The sequence below is a fragment of the Triticum dicoccoides genome, chromosome 3A (genome assembly GCF_002162155.2).
Source record: "Triticum dicoccoides isolate Atlit2015 ecotype Zavitan chromosome 3A, WEW_v2.0, whole genome shotgun sequence".
Classification (NCBI taxonomy): domain Eukaryota; kingdom Viridiplantae; phylum Streptophyta; class Magnoliopsida; order Poales; family Poaceae; genus Triticum; species Triticum dicoccoides.
The window spans coordinates 19,952,458-19,970,293 of NC_041384.1; the positions used below are offsets into that span (position 1 = coordinate 19,952,458).

Sequence of the window (17,836 nt, forward strand, 5' to 3'; positions counted from 1 at the left end):
AAAAAGGGGATTGTGATAAGTATTCACCATTGATATGGGTGAAGAGCTTGTATTTGGCGGAGATTGTGGGTGTATCAAGAACAAGATCAATTTCTTGGTAATAAAAAAACAGATGATACTGCTTGAGGAATCTAACTATATATTTAGACATGATTAATGTCGAACCAACAAAATATACACGTCCGTAGCAACGCACGGGCAATTAACTGGTTAGAGTAGAAGTAGAAGGGTAGGCGAGTGGTTACCGTAGGCACCTCATGGCCCGCTCCGCACTCTACGTACCGATCGATCCGGATATGTAAATGCCCGCCCTGATCATGAGAATGATACAGTATAATAGTACCACATTTGTGATGCTCGACAGATAAATAAACAAATAAAGAGAATGATACAGCTATGAAACCTGCAAGCATGCATGCCAATCAAATGTGAGACACCAAGAGAAAAATGCAGATGCATCAAGCCATGAACGTGATTGTTCCTTTCTATAAACGCCACGATGCTGATTGTTTTCTGCTTGTTGCACTGGACAACAGCGTGGGCATTATTGAAAACTCACGCGCTCGTGCATTTCTTTGCCTTTTGGTTGATCTCGTAAGTCGCCTGTGCCACTACTTGATTGCGTGGAAAATCTTTAGACAGTCCATGCAAGCGATAGTGTGGTTGGGACGGAGGTTTCAAGCTCATCTGACTTTGACTTTCTTGTTTTCGGTTAGTGAGTTTTTGTTTGGGGGGCTAGTGAGTTGAATGCCGCCTGCATGCATGCATGCAATAAGTAGGGCAACATTTCGCCCTGCGATTAGCACGAGAGAGTTAAGCAACGATCTAAGTACTTAGTTTCGTACACGCACGTACACGGAAGAGCGAGCATCCATGGCGAGCTCCGGCCACATGGTCGTCGGCGTTGGTGGACCTGATGAGCAGGAGCCGGTGCCGGTGCCGTACGTGCTGTCCTTCACGGACCTATGCTACAGCGTCAGCAAGCGCCGGGGCGGGCTGATGGGCTGCCTGCCGTCGCGCGGTAGGAACCAAATCGCCAACGCCAGCACCAAGGCGCTGCTCGACGGCATCTCCGGCGAGGCGCGCGAGGGCGAGCTGTTCGCGGTGATGGGCGCCAGTGGGGCCGGCAAGTCCACGCTCCTCGACGCCCTTGCCGGCCGGATCACCCGGGCCAGCCTCCGCGGCAGCGTCACGCTCAACGGCGAGCCGCTCACCGACGGCCGCCTCCGCGCCATCTCCGCGTACGTGATGCAGGACGACCTGCTGTACCCGATGCTGACCGTGCGCGAGACGCTGCTGTTCGCCGCCGAGTTCCGCCTCCCGCGGGCGCTCTCCGCGGCCAGGAAACGCGACCGCGTCGACGCGCTCATCCGCCAGCTCGGCCTCTCCGGCGCCGCCGACACCGTCGTCGGCGACGAGACACACCGAGGGGTGTCGGGCGGCGAGCGGCGCCGCGTCTCCATCGGAGCGGATATCATCCACGACCCCATCCTGCTCTTCCTCGACGAGCCCACGTCCGGCCTCGACTCCACCAGCGCCTTCATGGTGGTCCAGGTGCTCCGAGACATCGCTCGGAGCGGCAGCGTCGTCGTCATGACCATCCACCAGCCCAGCGCGCGCATCCTCGGAATCCTCGGCCGCCTCCTGCTCCTCTCCAGCGGCCGCGCCGTCTACGCTGGCACTCCAGCCGGCCTCAAGCCCTTCTTCTCCGAGCTCGGCACGCCCATCCCCGACAACGAGAACCCGGCCGAGTTCGCGCTCGACACCATCCGAGACCTCGAGCGCCAGCCCGACGGCGCCGCGAAGCTCGCCGACTTCAATGCCAGGTGGCACGGCGACACCATCGGCAAGGTGAGCAGCACTGTGATGTCGCTGGAGTTGGCCGTGGCCGAGAGCGTCTCCCGGGGTAAGCTGAGCCGGCTGATCGAGAGCACCACCGGCACAGTGGGGATGCCGACGTACGCGAACCCGCTGGCGTTGGAGGTGTGGGTGCTGAGCAAGAGATCGTTCATCAACTTCCGGCGCATGCCGGAGCTCTTCGCGCTGCGCCTGGGCACGCTCATGGTGACGGGCCTCGTCCTGGCGACCATCTTCTTCCGCCTGGACGACACGCCCAGGGGCGTCAAGGAGCGGCTCGGCTTCTTCGCCATGGGCATGACCACCATGTTCTACGTCAGCGCCGGCACGCTGCCGGTGTTCATCCAGGAGCGCCACGTGTACCTCCGCGAGACGGAGCACAACGCGTACCGCCGGATCTCGTACGTCCTCGCCAGCTCCGCGGTGTTCTTCCCGTCGCTGGTCATCCTGTGCCTGGCGTTCGCGGTCATCACCTTCTTCGCCGTCGGCCTGGCCGGCGGCGGCGCGTCCTTCGGCTTCTTCGTGCTCACCGTCCTGGCCTCCCTCTGGGCGGGCAGCGGCTTCGTGACGTTCCTGTCGGCGGTGGTGCCGCACGTGATGCTGGGGTACACGGTGGTGGTGGCCGTCCTCGCCTACTTCCTCCTCCTCTCCGGCTTCTTCATCACCCGGGACAGGATCCCGGGCTACTGGATGTGGCTCCACTACATGTCCCTCGTCAAGTACCCGTACCAGGCGCTGGTGCAGAACGAGTTCGGCGACGCCAGCAGGTGCTTCGCGCGGGGGATCCAGGTGTTCGACGGGACGCCCGTCGGCGGCATGTCGGAGGCCGTCAAGATGAAGGTGCTCGGCGCCATCAGCGCCGCCCTCGGCACCAACGTCACGGCCAGCACGTGCCTCCTCACCGCCGCCGACGTGCTCAAGCAGCAGGCCGTCACGGACCTAGGGAAGTGGAGTTGCCTCCTGGTCACGGCGGCATTCGGCTTCTTCTTCAGTGCTCTCTTCTACGTCGTCTTGCTCGTCGGGGGCAAGAACAAACGGAGATGATATCGATCACGCGCGTCCCTAGCTCCTTAATTTCACTTTTACCTCAACAGCTAAATTAAGCATGCCTCTGTCATATCTGCAACTAGCAGTACATTGTGGCTTTGCGCATCTGGATGCACAAGGGGTGAAGCCACAACTCTTCTGTGGCTCGATCAAACAATAACACACGAAATGTTTGCACGCGTCCCTTTAAAAAAGAAGGTTATTTTTTTTACTTCTAAACCACACATTCGAAAATAATTTGTGTGGATTATTTTATTTTTGAATAAAAATAATTAGTTGCACATGTACAACTGCTTCAACTGCACACGTTCCACTCAGTGCAACTAGAGAAATTATTTTTGGAAAGTAATTTAGCTGCACACTGCGAGGACATGCAATTATATGTGGCAATGTATGTGTGCAAAATGAATAAAAATTAAACAAGATATTTAAAAATAATAATAAACCACACATATGAATTGCACCCCCCTTTTAGAAAAAGAAAACAAAAAATAACCAAAAGGAAAATGAAAATGGAAAAGTAAACAAATAAACCCACCTATCAAACCGTCCATCCTAGTTGTGTGTAAAAAATATCATAAACACAAAACACAAAAAATAAAGAAAAGAAAAAAAGTAGAAAATGGAAAATTTATAATTCCACCAACCTGAGTTGCCCCTATGCACCCACCATCCCGCGGCCCCTAGTTGCGTGGATGTTATGTTGCTTATGTTTTTATGTCGATGGGGTGTGACACATGCAACCCAGTTACGTCTCGAGTATGCACCTGCAACTGGGTCACGTATAAAAGTTATGTGTCGAGGATGGACGCACAACGGTGTTGCTCTAGTTGCGCGTAAAAGGCTGGACATACAATTGGGGGTTTGTTTCGAGGGTGGACATGCAACTGAGGTCGGACAAGTTGCGTGTCAAGGGTGAAGATGCAATTGGGCCGGGCTAGTTTGCGTGTAAGGGTGAGCATGCAACTGGGGTTGGGCGAGCTGCGTGGCAAGGGTGGACATGCAATTGGGTCGGACTAGATCCCTTCCCCACATCCAGTCTCCGTCTAATGCCGATGAGTACCGGGGCATATGGTATTGTTCCATGCTTTCTGGTGGTGATTTTGGAGACAGTTAGTGGCAAGTACAGTTTAATTGCAAGGACAAGTAGTATTTGTATGTCTTGAACCACCCACATTTGCATCGTGCTAGTACTGGGTTTTTTAAAGTTGAGTGTCCAATTTTGGTGCCTGCTACCATGTCTGATAATCAAGAAATTTTATCAGATTGTGGTGCTTATAATAAACAAACATTATTTTTTAGTATGCAATTGGACAAATAATTCTTAGTTCTGAACTCAAATTTGTACTCCTAATTTGAGTTTTGCACTGAAAAGTTCTAGATGACTACCCATTTAGTGGTTCACTGGGAAGCTTGTTGATATACTATAGAGGTTAACGAATACCGTGACTTTGTTGTCGTGAGACTGAGGTTATCGATGAGAGAATACATACATTTAATCCACACTTTTCATCCCCTTTTTCCATGACCTAGTGCCAGTTTTTTTGTGCACTATGCTAATAGTAATTTTGTTAAGTGAACTAGTAGCAATGCAAGCTTAATCAACATGAGTATCTGCTATGGAAAGATAGTTTGTTGTGGTAAAAACGCGTGGACAATGGACACACTGATTAGGTGAGCAGCAGCGAGGATATATGCCAATTATAAGAAAAAGTATACATATCTACAACACGGGCAGACACGGAGATGTCCTTACTATAGATGTGCAGATTAAATCATTATGCTTGTTGTTCGAACATAAGTTTGATTCTCTAGTCTTGTTTCAATTTGGGAAGCACTAATTTTAGTCCAATAACATACATTTCCTTGAGACTGGATCCAGTTCGTGATATGTGGCACATTTTAAATTTTTTGTAGGGAAGCGGATAAGAGAAGGCAATCAGATTTTAGTTTCTTGTTGATGGCAGTGAAACTGACTCAACATTGTTCTTCTAAATGGAGGAAACTAGCGCCACCCTGCCCTCACGAGTCTTGACATGCATGACAAATCTGTGTAGTGTACCAGCCCTCTCGGGTGAATTATTGGCATTGAGAGTGATAATTTTTTTTGTTTTGCTTCTTTATGACAATATGTATGCTTAAGTTTTTTTTTTTTTGCAGAATCGGCCAATGGCCTTGAATTAAGTGATGCCAACTCTTTTCAAAGATTAATTCCACTTTGCTTGGTTTGATGAATTCTCTACACCTAAGAAGAGACAATGCTTTCCTCTAGATGTAAGTAGAATGCAGATTTATGTGTGTTTACCTCTGGCAAGATGTTCAAGTTTTTCTTCTCTTGGTAATTATTCTGATTATATCCGGGTTCAAAATGGTTCAGAATGCATGTTATCATAACATACACTTCAAATTTAGGATGGCCGCCTTATTTTCTGTGTGGTTTACCTTATTTATCTTGTCAATTTTTTTTATCAAAGTGAAGAAACATGTTACATGGTACCTGAAATAGCAAGGAGCTGACGGTACACTAGTCTAAGTTATTACCTTAATAGTGCAAAGTAACTAAATAGTAGTGTCATAGATGGTTTCATTTATTAGCTCATAGACTCATTTTGCCTCGGAAAGCGCTATGTTACAGTAATCAGTAACATATTATGTTACCACAAGCATCTCTTTCCTCATTAAACTAGTAAGCATGTACGTGCAAATGCACGTCTCGCCTAATATTACAAATATATGTGAGAATTAACATACACAAAAAGATATTTTGATTGCACTAAAAATATTAGAAATCAAAATAATAATAATATAGCATCATATGCATATAGAGCCAAAAAGACACTACTATCTTAGTATTGTCAATGTAACTGCGTAGGTGCACCAAGAAGTGCTTCCTTAGCTGGTCCCCATCCTGAATGAGAATATTAAGTTATTATCTTAGGAGTTTTCGCATAGTAGAATGTCAAAATGCGAAACAATGAAAACTAACCTTGCAAATTGGTAGATTGAGACCATTCCTATTCCATGATTGCATAGAACTAAAACTAATGGAAAAAAAGGAGTTTCAAATCACAAGGAATGGTGTGCTGCCAGTGGATAACACGGACACACACCATCAATGTGATGGGTAACAGGACTTGTTGATACTAACACTAAGCTCCAGATGGGAGGTAACCAGTGAGTATAAAGCAATGGCCATACAATATCTTTTGTCATCTCAGCAAGCCATCTAAAGCATAAAAAATACTTCAGGCCAGCTTATCATTGAAATCATGTGGGCTCATTATAGACTTTAATCCCAACATTAAATACTCAGAACATGGTATGGTACAGTCCCCCAAAAAATGAACAGCAGCAAAGGGTCATAACTCCCCAAACCTAATAAACATTATCTATGTAATGGAACAACTGTGCTTCTAGTTATGTGGTAGGCTTCGGGGTTGGCTGGAAAGTTTAAAGGAATTCAAATCAACATTATTCCTAGCAGAAAATGGTTAAATGAAATTAACATATTTTTTAGAGGTAAACAAAAGTAAAATCTGCACATTGAGAATCATGTAGAAATTAGACTGAAGTTCTAAACCGTTATCATATATGTGAGTTTTCTACTAAGCTTAGAATAATTTGTGGTCAGGCTAGCCATGTAAATCACGATCCAGCTTGAATTGCAGACCAACTTCTCCATCAATCCTGAAACAAAGCAAAAAAAATGAAAACTTAAACATCTGATATATATTCTTTGGAGGTACCGAGATGTATGATCTAATTTCCCCTTCCAGTATGCACAGATTCTTAGCATAAAACATTTTTTACGCTAATTTATACATGTGTGGACCTGACATATAGGTGACCTACTCTGTTTAAGCTTGAAAGCGGCTGAGACGAAGTTGAGAATATGAAGTGAAAGCTTGGAAACAACCAACTAAAACAAACAACCGTAATTTTCAATGCAAAACTTGAGCACTCCAAACAACCAATGCAAAATTACTTCCACCAATAATATGGTGAACATTTGAGCACATTAGTCGGCGATAAAGAAGATAATCATATGCCAAGTAAATAATTCAGGTTAAAAATAGCATTCGACATTTTTTTATTATCATTTAAGTTTGCATTAGAGTGCCACTTACTGAGAATTTCTCTGATTTGTCTAAAAAAAGTCCCTGATTTTTATATGGTGGCTCGCCTGCATCAGCATCTTCCCAGAGATGTGCCGGTGTGTAATTCACCAACGCATTACAGAGCACAGGCTTCTCTAGTGGCCAAAGAGTACCTGTATCAGCAGCCTTTTCCATAAACAATAAGATATACAGTACAAAACTGATACTCTAGAATCTGTATAATAATGTACAGGTATGGAGTTCATTGACAGTGGGTCCATCAGGACTGGAGTTTGCATCACAGATTTACAATAATAAAGCCTGCTACTGATACTACAAGATACGGTGGCATTAATTGAGGAAGGGGACATAAGACAACAGGCAGGAATTGTACCTTTTCAAGAATATATCTTTGAGGAAATAAATAAATAATCTCACATGGATACATAGTCACTCAAACTTCTTATTTCAGGTACTGTTTGTTTTCAAACGGTTACTGGTTAGTATAGACAAGCATGTCATTTTCCATGTGCTATCCTACAAAATGAGGCCTAGCAAATGTAGAAGATGAGTTGGATTGAACAGTTGTGCATCATAGATTCATAGTTCACTCAAAAAGGTAACAAATCTATGCAGATGACACAGAGCAACAGAGAATCAACTTCAGTGCAACCACTGACATTAAGTACTTTCTGTAATTGCAGCAACATCTACAAAACTCTGAATATCTGATTGGCAAGGTCAGTAGTTCTTTCTTCTTGTATAACAGGAGTGTCACCTCTTATCTAACAAGCAAGCATTGTCAATACACAAGTCTGAATGTGTATAGGAATCAGATAATTTTCTCCAATATATGTAAGATCACCCGTACGAGATTGATATCAAGATCCAGAGAGCGTTTCACCCTGTGTTCCAAGGCTTCATCTGTATCATAAATGTATAGCTGCTGTACTAAATGGTCCAAACATTTCCTACTCAACATACCTTCTTTATCTTCTGCCATCATCCAAACATATTGTTCTCTCAAACGCCGCCGTTTCTTCCCAGAAGATGCCTCTGACACCGATAAATGGTTAGAATACTTTGTCTGTAAACTCGAAATGAGTCAGTCCGTAATGATTTGCCAGCATACCTTTCAGTTGAACTGATCGAACTGAGTTACTTCTAGGCAGAAAGCTTTCTTTTCCCTGGGCCCCTTCAATCATAGATGACCCACTGCACGGTGTGTTTAGCATCTTGACGGAAGATTGTGTTGATTCAAGTTGACCAATACCTACAGTGCTACATTGCATCATATGCACTTCTTAGTGTTAGAAATTATTTGTCGAAACGTCCACGTGATACTTGGGCGTTGGTGGCTGCAGCTTTCTTTGCTAGTCTGGAGATCCGGAGCTTCTTGCAGTGCTCTGCTTTCTTCTCGTCGGATAGACTTGCATACCACCCTTGACCACTTCATTTGTTGCACCCAACGCCTGCATCTTCTGGGCGATGGTTCATATCAGTCGAGGCTGCAGTGGTACATATTACACCTGCAACAATAGGAAACATAACACATTACTTACGACAGCACAATTTCTCAATACAATACTCTGCAAAGTTAATGAATGAACCATGTGTTTGACGTACTTGCTCATGGTCAATGCTAATCAGAGATGCAACCTTCTTTTCTGCACGGACCGCCCGTCGCTTCTGGATGTATTCTGCTCTCTTGTCATTGGACATTCACGCCCACCCATTTTGACCACTCTTTGGGTTTTTTTCTCGCAGTTCTTCGCCCGCTTGATTTGCATTCACATGAATAGGCATATTCTTGAGGTCTTTAAACAGGCAACATTCCCCTGATCCTACCGGTGATGGAGGTGGATGATGATTCTTCATCAGTGTCACATTTAAAAAACAATGGGATTAAAAAAACAAAATGGCGAACTTCTTAAATCAGGTCAAGCACATAATGATGGTACACCTCTAATAAACTCATAATACACAGGGATCTAGACTGGATTCTTAAATGTTGCGAGAAATGCATAGGGATCAAAACTGGATCCTTAGAAGTTCACAAACTTTTATGTAGTACTTTTCTTGCAGTTTAATAGGCTCTGTTTGGCATTGCGTTGGATTATGATAATTCAGCTTATCAGACCAGCTTTTGATGTTTGTTTGACCAATTGTTAGTTTTGTGGCTATTTTCCCACAACTGATTATTAAACAAGCATATGGAAGCACAATACATCATAGTTGAGCAACTGCAAGCTGAATTGGAGGCTCATATAAGGCTATCTGCATATATCAGTACAAGGAAGTCCTAGGTACGAAAAAGAAATTGAAAAACAAAACGATACTTCATTTGGGTACTACCTCACTTATCAGCTCCACCCTTTCTATATATAGTAGTATTATAATATGATGAGTGGCAAAGTACAGACCCAATATTTAAAAGAGATGTATGAGTGCTTTTGTTTCTCTGCATTGCATCTATTTTCACCTTCCAAAATTGTCAATTCCTGTAAAGACATGAATTTCACATCAATCAAAAGAGATATCTGATAGTTTTTTTTTGCTTTGCCCTATAGAACCTGTAGAAATCTCCTCTTGACTACATATAATTTGGAATCAAATGGTTCGGATAAATTTAGAACAGAAACATGCAATCTGTATACACTTCAAGCATGCAAGTAGAAAACTGAATATGAAGCACGTCGTAGTGGTTTACCAAAAGGAAAATCACATGGGTTTCTTCTAATTATTCTGTTGGGCTATCCATGGTGTTTCATGAAACCAGATCCCTTTGATTGCTATATAGAGTACGAGGTACACCGTACACCCAACTGGTGGCTTGATGTTAATGTGAAAAAACCCTGATCAAAGTTTGCCGCTGGCGAGGGCTTGATTGTGGCGGCGTTGGCGGACCGCACTCGAGTCCGTGGGGCAGCAACCGACCAAGAGGAGAGCGGACAGCGGCGAGCCCGTGGGGAAGCAGAGGAGGAGCGGCGAGCGGTGATGGCGATGGCGATCCGCGATGCATCCGTTGGGCAGCAGAGCAGAAGGGCGATCCGCGGAGTAGGAGCGGCTGGCAGGGCGGCGGCTGTGCGCTGGCGTCTGCAGCAGAGGAGGAGTGGCGGGCAGGGATGCCTACGGCGATCCGCGGAGGTTCGGAGTGGCAGATAGGACGGCGGCCCTGCGCTCGCGTCGAGGACAGAACGTGTGGTGTGTTTCTCAGCGGAGTCGTGCGTGCAGTTGGATGATACGTGGGGTACGGAGGATTAGTGGCCTGTTTAATTTTTTGGGTCGATGGCTTGTTTAGTGGCTTGTTGTGTTAAACACGAAAGACTTTTGGGCCATTAAATCTTGTTGATGGACGCGACTGATTGTTTGGATCTGCCCCTCTCTTTCTTTTATATTGGTAGTAGATGGCATGGTGGGTGATTAAAGCGTAAAACGTGTTTAGTATGCTGGAGGGATATAGACCATCAAATTGCAGGTTTTGATGGATAGGATGATCTGGTTCTCCGCCCTTTCTTTCTTTTATAGTGATAGTAGATAGATACTTGCCACATAAGCAAAATTGTCTTACAATGTGTTAAGTTACTACCTAAGTTACCCCACTATAGCTAGCCTAAGATAGCAATATTACAGAAAATAAGCTGCTAGTAATTCGTAAGACAGCAATATTACAGTTGTTCTCTTTTCCAAGGATGTAAATGCGAATTGCACCTTTGACCTGATCGGAAACCTATCTGTACCGCTGGATGCAAATCTAGCGGCTCAAAACGCTGGAACGCAAGTCTCTCCCAACCCTAACCCGCTTGGAACCCTCTTATTGCACCTCTCCGTCGGCGCCTCCCTCTGCTCTGCCCCCCCAAATCGCCGCCGGAACACCTTCCTGCGCCATTGCGCACCGGCGCGAACCCCCCCTCGCTCTCTTCAGTCTACTCTGCGCCGCCGCCTCGTCTTCTCGTCCCCGCACACGCCTCGGCGGCCAACCCTAGCCGCCTCGGGAGAGAGAAAGATCGGCGGCGGCGGCGGCGACGATGAGGATCGAGGAGGTGCAGTCGACGTCGAAGAAGCAGCGCATCGCCACCCACACCCACATCAAGGGCCTCGGCCTCGACGTAACTCTCCTGCCGCTTCTCCGCTCCTCTCCTCCTGCGGGCTTAGGAGTGTTTCCTTCCACTAGTTGTTACCCCGAATTTTCCTTCTCAGGATGGATTCGTTTGCTTCTCTTCGCTTTGCAGGCCAATGGGACGGCGATAGGGATGTCGGCGGGGTTCGTGGGGCAGGCGGAGGCGAGGGAGGCGTGCGGGCTGGTGGTCGACATGATCCGCCAGAAGAAAATGGCTGGACGCGCGCTGCTCCTTGCCGGCCCACCTGCCACCGGCAAGACCGCACTCGCTCTCGGCATCTCCCAGGAGCTGGGCAGCAAGGTCTAATTCATCCTCTTTTCCCTCCCTCACAAATTGCTAGATACAACTTTTACTGCTACTGTTACATGTTTGGCTGCCCCCATCCGAAAGCTTCATCTTCCACCGGAAGAGCACTTGCTGAAATGTATTGACTATCTCAAACCTGTACCAAGAAAATCTCAAACCTGCAGGTAAGGAGCATTGAATTATAAAGACCACCAAAATCTCAAACCTGCACAATCATGTTTTCATAGCAAAAAGCCCAAGCAAATAAGGCAACATTTACATGAATGCAATGCCCATACTTGCACATATAAAATTGTATGATTGTAATCTCTTATTCTCCTGTTATCACTGACTTTACTGAAATCAATCACCAACACAACATGGGGTGTTACATGTTCAAACTTCCCCTCACAATCATGAAGCTAGACAGGATGTGCGTGATACAGATGCAGGGGGCGTTGCCAGACTACTTCCTTGGACGAATGCCATGGTCGTGTCATTCGCCATCAATCCGGATGACATCAGGATCCTCCACTCCTCCCTGTATCTCTTCCCAAATCGCCATACCAAACAGAAGATAGCACTTGCTGTTGTTGCACATGTACGAATTGAAACAGGTCTGATTTTGTACACTGGTTATCAGAGGAGCGACGTGCCAGAAATCTGAAAAAAAAACACCCATCTGGGACGTCGGTGGTCTTTCCGTCTCCCGGCGACGCATCCTCGCCTTCTTCGCCGGCAACGTGCATGGCAGGGTTAGGGCAGTCCTCCTCCAGCAATGGGTAGCGGGCAGGACCACGACATGAGGGCGTATGCCTCTGAATCGTGTAGTTCAGGAGTGAGACGCCGACTTCGCCGGAGGAGGTGCCCCGACAGGAAGTTGCGCAGAGCCATGTATCCTGTGATTGCGGATTTTTTAGGGAGAGAGGGCTCTGGGGGCTGGTTGTTTATGGGGACGGAGTACGTGTGAAGGAGTCTGACGCGGTCATGCTTTCCTGCATGTTTCCCTTTGGGCTTTTGAAGCGGCCGTACGAGGGGCCATCCGCCAGGAGGTGTGACAGACAAAAAAAGGTGACGTATAAAATCAAGATTTTATTTAAGGCAGCACTGCGGTAAGGTCACGGGAGCCCAGAACATAAACGTGGCCCAATAACAGCATCAAAGTTTTTTCAGGAGCCCAATAACAAAAACTGCGCAAAAAAAATAGTACCACCTTGGATAGTAAAAATTCTCAGAAAATCATAAATAATAATGTGGGTGAATGGATTAAAAAATTGGAGAAACGCACCTTGCTTTATTAGTAAGGTATAGGTATATATATAGATATAGATTTGGAGGCTAGGTTGTTACTACCTTACTGGACAGTCCTGGATCGTTTAGTCTCTTCTCTTCTCAAAAAATGTTAACTTACTGCTCGTGAAGAGCAGCTGTATGATGAACAGGCAGCTCTGCATTTGCAAGGTCTCATCTAGTTCTAGTAAGACAAGCAACCAAAGTAATTCACTGAGCTCTGACCATTGAAGCATTCACCTTTTCATTTTGTTGTAGCTGCAATGTTGCTAGAGTGGTTGAATTTCATTTCATCTACTTAACTAAATTGGTGTTCTGTAGTATCATTTTAGCTAGTAATGTGTTACCATTTATCTTGGTCATTAAAAAATTATTTTGAGTTCTATATTCTGCTTCTTGCTGGTCCAAAATATGTCAGTATGCTGCCCTGCTAATGGGAAGTATGCTGTTCTTTAGAAAATATACTTACTCCAAAACGCTGGAGTAAATTTGGTGGATTACTAGCATTTGCTAGCAATTTATCAGGCTGTCTTGTCCATTACATTCAATGTATATGATTTTTTGCAGTGAACTATATATTGATTTACATTTGATGCCCTATGTCTATTTCTGTTTTGGAAGAAACTTCAATCTTCTCTTGCTATTCTGGAATGCAGGTCCCTTTCTGTCCTATGGTAGGATCAGAAGTGTACTCTTCAGAGGTCAAGAAAACTGAGGTGCTGATGGAAAATTTTCGTAGAGCTATAGGTTTGCGTATAAAGGAAAACAAAGAAGTCTATGAAGGAGAGGTAGGAGTGGCATATATGCTCCTTTTCAAATTTGAAAAAGATATCATTCTTGAATTAGTGTTTTACTTGATATGAATACTTTCTTTGTCATCATTTTCTAATACAACTAATATTCTAGTGCTTGTGGCTATATTATTTTGTTTGCCTTTTAGGTTACAGAGCTTTCCCCAGAAGAATCTGAGAGTTCAACTGGTGGATATGGGAAAAGCATTAGCCATGTAGTAATTGGCCTGAAGACTGTAAAAGGGACTAAGCAACTAAAGTTAGATCCTACAATTTATGATGCTTTAATCAAGGAAAAGGTTACTATCTGCTACCTACCCTCCCTTGCTCTCTGCCTCTGTTGCTAGACTGTTAAGTTGCATTTGTATTTTCGCTTTGAATTACAGTGGGTGGATTGTGTATCTCAAGTGTTCAGAATATTGTCTTTATGCAATATATAACATGTGCAAACTAATGGCAAGTATTTACTCATGGAAACTCACACGCATGATCATATTTCTCTTGTTCATTGTTAGATGTTCTATTATGGCATAACAAAACATCGTGAGACTTTACTTAAATTGAGATATGATGCATTATAATTTACTTTCGTTGCTTTGCCTTGGCTCTCCTACTTGTCTTCTGCATGAAGCTGGTTAACATTTGATCATTTGTATACGGTATGCAGGTGGCAGTCGGCGATGTTATATACATTGAAGCTAACAGCGGTGCAGTGAAAAGAGTTGGCAGATGTGATGCTTTTGCTACAGAATACGATCTTGAAGCAGAGGAGTATGTGCCAATTCCCAAAGGGGAAGTCCACAAGAAAAAAGAAATAGTGCAGGTACAAATTTGACGCTAGTTCAGCCTTATAATTTGTTTGCATGTACACTTGTTCAGCCAATTCTGCATTGTACCATCCATAAAACAACTTTTTGGCAATTGGATCTGAGATAATACAGTATGCAATTGCAGCATATAATATCTAATCTAAAGGATCAAAGGTGGAAGCATGCTGCATTTGTTAAGATGAAGCTTCTTATTATTATAGTGTTGCTCAAGCATGCTTAAATATGTGGTTTCCCTGCCAGGTAGTTGTAAGTTGCTTGCTCCCGCTAAATTCCAGAAAATAGAAACTGAAAATCCATAACCTAAGGATTAATAAGATTGTATCAAATACTCAGTCCACATTATTAATTGCGCCTTCCTGGATAAGAAAACATAAAGTTCGCGAGCTAATAAGATTGCGCGCCATTTTTTTTATCATCCGCTCAAACCCAGTTAACTATTATCTTCTTGAATTCACCAATTAAGTAGGAATCATTGTTCTTGTTCTGTCTAAAGAAAGTTAGAATCATCCTTTACGTACCTACATCCGACGAAGGACAATTGTGTTCAGCGTGGTTTGTTCTCTATTTTCTCTCGGTGGGTGATAATCTTTTCCAATAGCATAGAGTGAAAATTCCTGTTTGTGTTGTAACATAGAAGCGTATTCTTCTTGTTTTCAAGTTCAATGTAAGTCAACTGAAAGAAGTAAATTATATGCTTTCATCTGCATAGGACGTTACACTGCATGACCTTGACGCCGCAAATGCCCAGCCGCAAGGAGGCCAAGATATTTTGTCCCTTATGGGCCAGATGATGAAGTCACGGAAGACTGAAATCACTGAGAAGCTGCGCCAAGAGATCAATAAGGTTTCAAAATTCTCGTTATGCAACATTTTATTTATTTACGTTTGGATCAAATTTTGATAGACCTATTGGAATGGGTGCCTTTTCTTTTGTATGGTCATAGGTGGTTAACAGATATATTGACGAAGGTATTGCAGAGCTTGTACCTGGTGTGCTGTTCATTGATGAGGTATTATATTATTATCTCAGGATTGAAAATCTACTTGTCTTCGTAGGTTTGTTTTGGATTTCCTAAAATATGAATGAGCTTGGGCTTGTTTATTTCCAATTTCTCCTATTGCCAAATAAACTAGTGTCCATCTTGTGGAGCAGCATTGTTCTCCTGAACTAATTGGCTTTATGTTACTAAATGGTAGAACTATGCCTTACAGTGATCTGTTTTCGATAATGATAATAATTTTATCTGTAGGTTCACATGCTGGACATTGAGTGCTTCTCTTATCTTAATCGTGCTCTTGAGAGCCCATTATCGCCAATTGTAATACTTGCTACAAACAGAGGAATATGTACTGTAAGGTAAGAAATTTGATTTAGTTGTTGTGAATTGCTCCATGCTGAATTGCAATACTGGGATCCCTGGCAGCGCCTTGCAATTATGCCCACTTTAGGCGCTTAGGCATCAGGGCGGTGTGCTCGCCTTACCGCCTTAAAAACATTTCTCTTATGTACTATTTTGCCATTATTATACATCTTATGATTGTACAACTCTTTTATTTATTCAGGGGAACTGACATGACAAGTCCCCATGGTATCCCAGTCGACCTCCTAGATAGGTTGGTTATCGTACGGACACAGATATATGGCCCTATCGAGATGATCCAGGTTCCTATTTCCTGTCTTATCATGTGTTCAACTTTCCTATGTAGAAATGCATTTAATGTTTGTTTATTGTGCGTTGCAGATATTAGCTATTAGAGCACAAGTGGAGGAGATTGAAATTGATGAAGACAGTCTTGCATTTCTAGGAGAGGTTGGGCAGCAGACATCTTTGAGGTATGGTTCTTCTTGTTGTTTCGGATTATGTCCACACACTTGCGTCCCATGCCAAGATTAGAAATGCGAAATTAAGTTAAATAGCTGGAATGTGGGTTGGAAGGACTTTCTCGAGCCTTTAAAGCTAGGACAGTTTCCAACCTGTTTTATTGCTGTCATCCCACTTTTAGTGTTCTACTTATTTGAATTTCAACATGTCTGTATGTCTAGTGTAATCATTGTTGGTTGTAATGGGTTGTAATAGATCTTGAATCTCTTTGCAGACATGCTATTCAGTTGCTATCACCTGCTAGCGTAGTTGCCAAGGCTAATGGGAGAGACAAGATCTGCAAGGTATATGTTGAATTTCAATAACATGTCATCTTCCTAGCTTGATTTCAGTCACTTGTAGTCTGACTTCACGATCCTCTGTCAGGCTGATCTCGAAGAAGTTCGTGTTCTGTATTTGGACGCAAAGTCCTCTGCTCAGTTGCTTCATCATCAGCAGGGAAGTTACATCACCTAAATTACCCTTGCACAAGAATTCTCAGCTGTCGGCTCAGGTGACTGGACTGTCTTCCCCTACCTTGACTTGGCAAGCAGGCGCTGACTTCAAGAGCACAGTTGGGGGCATTATTTTTGTAGCAGGTGCACTCTGGACTGGACTTCCATTGGTTCAAGAGGACAATTTGATTCTGGTCTATGGCTTCTTTTTTTTTTGCGGGGGCTGGTCTATGGCTTCTGTTTGCTGATTAGATTTAGATTATGTGTAGGGATTACCGGGCATCTTCGTTGCCCTTGCTAATTAATGGTTAGATCTCGTTTCCCCCCTTACGACTACCAGTCACCCTTGGATGTATCAGGTCGTGATTCCTTTATGGTAGAACTGGAATTTCTTGGATTATGTCTCGTGTTAAGACCGACTCAACTTGTTGAGCATTTGTCATTGCACGTTGCCTTGCTCACTTGAGCTCAGTAACGTATTGAGTTGTGCTGTAAGTTTGCCTTGTGTAACTTGTTACTCCCTCTGATCCATAGTAATTGATGCTGGTTTAGTACAAAGTTGTACTAACTTTGTACTAAGCTAGTATCAATTAATATGAATTGGAGGGAGTAGATTAATTCATCTACTGTTTTTTTTGCTCTATAAAAATCCACTGCCATTATAAAAGGCCAATAAAACGTGGTACTTTGTTTTGTTTCTAATCACAGGCTTCATTTATTAGCTCGAGTTAGAATAATTACCACATGTAGGCATCTGATTGATAATGAGGCTGATTGTTTTGCAGCCAATTTTTGGCATGCCTATTTGCAAGGCTGGAAGTTGCCAGCATTTGGCATGTTTGGCTGCCAATTGGTAAGGCAAAAAAGATGGAATGCGGTGTCAACATGCTTGTCTATCAACCTGGTGAAGAAATTGTTGCTGCTGGTGAATGCACTTCACCAGAGAGAAACGGTATCTAGCAAATTCTTTATAACGGAAGAACCCGAGTAAATGGCGGAAAACCAGCACATTTGTGGACCCTAAATAAAAAAAACCATGATGTTTATGTTTTATTTTTTGCAAAAATCCACCACCATTTTGCTGACAGTTTGCGATCGGTAAATAAACACGTCGGATGGGACTTGCTGGCAATGCTGATGTGGCAACAAAACTTGACACTGTTTGACTTAAACGTTATGCTGCACACATGACCCACCGGTC

General features: G+C 44.1%; 2 protein-coding genes across 3 annotated transcripts; both read left to right on the plus strand.

Annotated features, from left to right (window-relative positions):
• Positions 1-810: 810 nt before the first annotated feature.
• Positions 811-3,121, plus strand: LOC119266749 (ABC transporter G family member 5-like). Its single transcript, XM_037548027.1, has one exon. The coding sequence runs from the start codon at positions 874-876 to the stop codon at positions 2,899-2,901; it is 2,028 nt and encodes a 675-aa protein (XP_037403924.1). The 5' UTR covers positions 811-873; the 3' UTR covers positions 2,902-3,121.
• A 7,682-nt stretch (positions 3,122-10,803) lies between these two features.
• Positions 10,804-17,145, plus strand: LOC119266750 (ruvB-like protein 1). 2 transcript variants are annotated; one of them, XM_037548029.1, is made up of 12 exons: positions 10,806-11,110; positions 11,234-11,422; positions 13,354-13,485; positions 13,638-13,787; positions 14,156-14,311; positions 15,028-15,162; positions 15,263-15,328; positions 15,569-15,675; positions 15,882-15,981; positions 16,061-16,152; positions 16,416-16,485; positions 16,568-17,145. In XM_037548029.1, exons 1-12 carry the CDS (start codon positions 11,030-11,032, stop codon positions 16,655-16,657), a joined length of 1,368 nt encoding a protein of 455 aa, XP_037403926.1. In that variant the 5' UTR covers positions 10,806-11,029; the 3' UTR covers positions 16,658-17,145. The 2 variants fall into 2 exon arrangements, with proteins under 2 accessions (XP_037403925.1, XP_037403926.1); XM_037548028.1 differs by having other exon boundaries at positions 10,804-11,422.
• Positions 17,146-17,836: the final 691 nt, after the last annotated feature.